Source organism: Micropterus dolomieu, linkage group LG21 (genome assembly GCF_021292245.1).
Source record: "Micropterus dolomieu isolate WLL.071019.BEF.003 ecotype Adirondacks linkage group LG21, ASM2129224v1, whole genome shotgun sequence".
In the NCBI taxonomy this organism is placed as follows: Eukaryota; Metazoa; Chordata; class Actinopteri; order Centrarchiformes; family Centrarchidae; genus Micropterus; species Micropterus dolomieu.
The window spans coordinates 7,144,980-7,150,979 of record NC_060170.1 but is presented as its reverse complement, the minus strand read 5'-3'; the positions used below and the strand labels follow the sequence as shown (position 1 = coordinate 7,150,979).

At 40.5% G+C, this 6,000-nt stretch overlaps 1 protein-coding gene across 2 annotated transcripts in view; it reads left to right on the top strand.

The window, feature by feature from the left end:
• The window catches only part of sh2d3cb (SH2 domain containing 3Cb), a 34,911-nt gene that overhangs the window by 14,933 nt on the left and 13,978 nt on the right, over positions 1-6,000 (top strand). For both annotated transcript variants that reach the window (XM_046034266.1, XM_046034267.1), the window contains 3 exons: positions 2,236-2,275; positions 3,538-3,666; positions 4,964-5,355. In XM_046034266.1, the coding sequence (XP_045890222.1) occupies positions 2,236-2,275; positions 3,538-3,666; positions 4,964-5,355 (561 nt within the window). The remainder of the gene's footprint in view (positions 1-2,235; positions 2,276-3,537; positions 3,667-4,963; positions 5,356-6,000) is intronic.

Here is a 6,000-nt window from a genome sequence, read left to right as displayed (position 1 = left end):
GGGGGGGGGGGGGGGGGGGGGGGGGACACATCACTGCCATTAGAAAGAAACCATTTTGGGTGTTTTTCAATTTTTCTAACAGTTTCCTTTGCTTTAGCTCTGAAAAACACACCATTTGCAGATATGAGGTTTCACACAGCAGTAGAAATAATCCCCCATCCTCCCTGGAGGAGTTTGTTGTGTTGCAAGCTGTTGCTGGGCGGTGTCACATTAACACACTGCTGAGTTGTGCAACAGGACAGACGGGCAGGAGAAAGAACACTGCAATACTTCTGCTACTAGTGCTACTGATACTACAGTACTTAGGGCTTGGTACTGAACCTTAATCGAAATGTTTCAGTAACATCGAATATCAAAAACTGTCAAGCACTGAAAGTTGGCACCAAATATCTGGTCAGATTTGTAATCTTGTTTACTTATTCTCTGATCAGATAGTATTTATAGGAGACCTATCATACTGCTTTTCGAGTCCTATGTTGTAGTTCTGTGACTCATGTATTGCAGCTTTGCATGATTCAAAGTTCCAAAAAATAATTTTCTGTCTTATACTGGCTCTTCATGAAGGCCTTCATTTCAGCATCTGTCTGAAACAAGCTGTAGATGCTCCTGTCTCTTTAAGGAAGTGCCATCCTCTGCGGTTGGCGTAGCTATTACGCGATTTTTCAATTTTGCGGTTATCGCGACAGCCCTACAGGACTCGCTGAAAGAGACAACTGCTGTTGTCGAGTCCAGAGACAAGAGAGATAGCAGAAGTTGTGCTGGGGTTTTGTTGATCAGGTGCCGTCACGGGTCACAGGTCACAGGTCACTGACCAGTCATAGCTGAAAGCTGGGGCCACGGGCTGAGTTCACACCTATAGGTGTAACGTCCTGGAGGATTGCGGGAAACTGTGTTCGAGGGCAGAGGAGGATTTAGGACACACAAATGAACGAACTATTATATCTGTGAAGCCCCTGTGGTCTAGGGATGAAACGGTATGAAAATTTCATATCACGATTATAGTGACCAAAATTATCACGGTTATCAGTATTGTAATGTATTGTATTATATGTAAAAATGTGCCGAAAAAGATTAAAATGTACTGATACACACACTGAAACCATTTCAACAAGTTTTATATTGAAAAGTGCAAATACAATTGCTATTTTGTTTGCATAAAAAATAAAATAACAGCAAATACCTTTTGTAAACATAAGAAAATCATCTAAGTGTACATTATGAAGATTTTATATTTTATATTATATAGGTAATACAATGCCCCCGAGGACAATTTATTTTTTTATTTCATCCCTAGTGTGGTCTCAGCAATTGTAAATAATGCAGAACAATGATCATGAACCCAGATGGTTGAAGACCTCAAGGATATTTACTTTCTCATTTGTACTCACTCATATTCGGTTTGGAGTGAGTGCTGTTGGAAAAAGGTGGTCACATATTTCCACACACCAACCAGAAGTGAGTAATATAAAATGAGAACTTGAATCTGATTGTTGGGTTGTTTGCTTATGTTACCTGGGAGATGCCAACACCAATCAAATCTGATCAAACCACACCTGCACAGTCATGACCAAGCAGATTAGTGTTGAACTCAGGCTAAATCATTACACAAGACATTTACAAGTGATTTGATAATATAAATTCTTTTAGTCAGAGCACAGAGAATGAATATTTATTTTGGTTTAATTTTAACTGATGTCTTGAGTAAATGACAATTTTCATTATAATTAGTTCCAAATTATATAGTTATGTGGAGGAAACTAGTTTACGGGGGGAAATCCTGCATAAGATACATAGGAAGCAATAGATAACACAAAATATACCACAAATTAGAATTAAACAGAAATGTGATTATGAAATATAAATAAATTGTTCATTTCCTCTCGGAAACAACCGACATTTCACCTTTAAACAAACAAATACAACTATCAGGCGTAATAGCATTTAGGCAGTAGACTCCTAGTGTTGTTGTTCAACACATGTTTTATAGTCTTTTATATGTTACCACATTTACTGGTCTACAAACTACCTTGCTCCTTGTAACGGTAAAATGGCTTCATAGATACAGTAAGTGTGTGCCAGTACCCCAGTATGTGGAAGAACAAGGCCAAGACCAGCTGACCAGACTATAATAAATCTTTGTTGTAACCTTCTTATGTTTTCTGACATGAAATTAACAAATTTCCCATCGGGGATCAATAAAGTATTTTTGATTCTCATGTTTCTTTTGTTTTTCAGTCTGCAGGACTTGACGGACAGCAATGGAGAATATGTGAAGGTAAGCTTGACTTCATGTAACACTCTTATCTTGTTTATGTGTGACTTACTTTCGCAGCTTTTCTCTCTTCCTCTTGTCAGACAAGACACTATCTGTTCCCAGCAGTGGTACTGTTTTCAGCAAAGGCTAAATTAAAACTTGTTTCTGTACGCTGCTGTGATCCTTTACACTTGGCAGTTAGGCTCTAATTCAATCGGGACAGGACTGAAAAGATTAGGGGAATGCGGTTCTCTGCGATGAAATACTTTGAAGCGTGTTGCCGCTGGTAACCGTGGTGGCCTGGATTCAGCTGGCAGCTCTGCCTGGAAAAGGTGGAAAGAGACACAGAGTGCGAGAGAATTTCCAGTTCATTGACTTATAATTGGATACTTGACAACACACTTGTCTGAATGGGACAAGCTGGCAATGAATGATAATGCTAATGAAATTAAAGCTATTCATTAGGGACGTCCCATTCCAAATCACACACACACACACACACACACACACACACACACACACACATATATACACACACACTCGTATTTTGTTTTGAAGTGGTCCTGGCCCAGTGCCCAGCCCTTGATTCACAGTCCAGTGGGACAAACCATTCTGTCAAAAAGTGAGGGGTGGGAGGTGCCAGGGAGAAGAAAAACAACATGTCACCAAGGTGTAATAGCAGTAACTAGGGTGTGTGTGTGTGCGCCCAAAACAAAAGCATTCCCAGCCTGTCGTCGGTGTAAACTCTTGATATACAGTAAATTCGTTGTTTTGTGTGTGTGTGTGTTTGTATAAAGACGCGTCAGACAAAGCACCACTGAGCGATGACCCCTGTCGCACAATGGCGTTGCCACAGTAACTAAGCCAAGACTCCAGCATGGGTCTGGGTCTCGGGCCCCTGGTGCCGCCAGTGTGGATGCCAGTGTGGGAATGCCAGAGCTATCTGTCCTCCCTCCTCACCACCCTCTATTAACGCACACACACACATTCACACAGAAACAGAGCTGAGAAGGCTGCATTTTGACTAGATTTACCCACAATGCTTGTTTCTCTCAGAGAATGAACATTTCAAGCAGCTTTTTTTAGAAAACAGAGGAGGATGGTTTTTCTTTGCCAGACGACAGGAAAGGGGAAAGAAGCAGCAGAAATGCAGCAGACATCCTTTTTGGGATTTGAATCCCAAAGCCAGAAGATGCTACATGATAGTTTACTATCTATATTGTTTTCTGTGTTTGTTTTGTTGGGTTTTTGTGTCTGACTGATCACTTGTGATGCCATTTAAGTTCTCCAAAGAAAAGTTCTGGCTGGAGCCGCCATCTGAGAAACTGAAAAAGCAGCTGGAGGAGGAGCTGAAGCTGAGTGGCAGCAACCTGAAGAGCCACGCCTGGTACCACGGATGTATTCCTTGGGAGGTCTGGTTCAGACGCACAGACAGACACACAGACACACAGACACACACACACACACACACACACAAAACTTGAATCTATTTAAACCCACGTTTAACTACACACACATAGATGGATAACACACATTTTTAAATGCTTTTCTTGCATTGCTGTTGTAAATGTTGAATCATGTTAACCCGCACCTCAGCCACCAATCAAAAAATCATGTATGTTTTGTTCAGAATTAGAAACATACACGAAGTCAGCATCTTTGATTTTCACATTTAAATATAATGCCATTTAGATAATTTACCACCTGAGTGATTTGTACATAGCTTTTTTTTAACTTTTTCACTGATTTTGGTGATATGTTAAGTGCATCATATTTTATGGAGAAAATATTTTCTGGTTTTCCGGCTGCAGTCCTCCGGCTGCTCTGCCTAAGCTCTCTATGATTTATAGAGTTTCCTGATGGACAAATAGCTTTAAAGTAATCGCTAACTGCTGCTAACTGTAGCTTCCCTAGCGAGTTAGCCATGCAGCTAGCAATCCTATTCACTGACATTGCCTGGACTGGGAGCTTGGAAAGTGTGTTTGTGTAGACCCAACAGTAGTTTGCGGCTACTTCAAAACCTAACTAACTAGGAACTAACTTTCTTTCACAACTGAAAAAGCCTGTACTTTCTTTGCGTGGTGTGCAGATGACCGCATAAGGACATCCCTGCCTAGCCGACGTCAGCTCAGCACGAAAGTAGAAAATAACAGTGGAAACCAAGTATTCAGAGCCTTTTGCTCACAGGGAATACTTACCCCTTTATTTAAAACCTTGGCCAATTTTAATATCAACATCCGACTTTGTAACATTATATATAAATGACAAAAAAAAATAAGGGATAAGGTCCCCTTTAATGAAACCAGGTATTTTAACAACCGGATCAAAAATAAAACTAGCTTTTGGGGATCTAACCTTGAAATTTTACATGAACACATCTGAAGTGTTTTTTTAATTGAAAGTAAATGTCATGTTTTTGTGTGAGGGGTAGATTGTGAGGACTTAACCCGACTGTGTTTGTCGAAGACAGGAAAGATATAGCTAAAACTAAACCCCAAATTATTACCCTAACCTCAAACATCCTTTAAGCTACCTAAGAAATTCGATGAACTAACACTGAGGCAGCATTTTTATACCAATTAGACTAAATACAAACTTGTTGTAAAGCCATCACACTGAGATATGCTGTATGAGCTGTGAGAATGTGGATTTACATAAAGATGATTATGGTGATTTCAATAACCAAGAAAGATTAAAATGTCTCCTCAGGTCTCAGAGAGCCTGGTGGTGAACCACGGCGACTTCCTCATCAGAGACTCTCAGTCCAGTCTGGGCGACTTTGTCCTCACCTGCCACTGGGAGCAGAAAACACTTCACTTCCTCATCAAAAAGACGGCGGTTCAGTCCAGTGAGACATACACTCGGGTCCAGTACATCCTGGAAGGCGAGGCCTTCGACTCCTTACCGGCTCTTGTTCACTTCTACGTGGGCAGCAGGGCGGCTCTGACCCGGTGGAGCGGAGCTCAGATTCACCGGCCGGTGAACAGGACGCTGCCTCTCAGCTACCTGGAGACGGCCTTCTGCACCGCCGTCAGCCCGCCGTCCTGCCATAGAGGGCTGAAGAACGATGTGGGCCGAGAGGAGAGGGTCTGTCCGAGAAGGTAATTTAACTTAGAACAACGCTGAGGACTGTTTTCATTCTTTCCAATCAATGTTTCCATTTCCACATTTTTTTTTAGAGATTAAACGTTTTTACTGATGCAATAAATAAACGTTGTTATTTATCAAGTGTTTTTTGGTTAATCAATACACTGTTAAGTCTATAAAATGTCAGAAAATGGTGGAAAATGTCCACTACAAACAAGAGGGTGTCTTGAAATAGCTTTTTATTTTTGTAGTTTGCAATCTGGGAACTTTTTCACCCAATTAAAAAACAAAAGCTCCCTGGAGAGTTTTCAAAACAAGTACATAAATAAATATTAGGTATTAACTTTAAAGCATTCATTTTCCTCTGTGCGACTCTGCTCCATACCTGATTTTAGTTTGGGCAAAAACAAAGTGTTTCAGTTCATGTAGAAAGTTTAGACAAGGTGCGCTTCTCGGTTTCAGTTCTTTTTGTCCTTTTCTTGTGATAGGTTGTTTTGCAACTCTTCTGACAAAACTAGAGTTAAAACTAAACTAAACTTTAATTTGGCAGCAGCATGACCCACAGACATAACTGTCTCTTTATATGATTTTAATAGACTGAGGAAATGAAAGTGAGACACAGATTCAAAATGAGATACTGTTTCCTGTATTGTTGATAA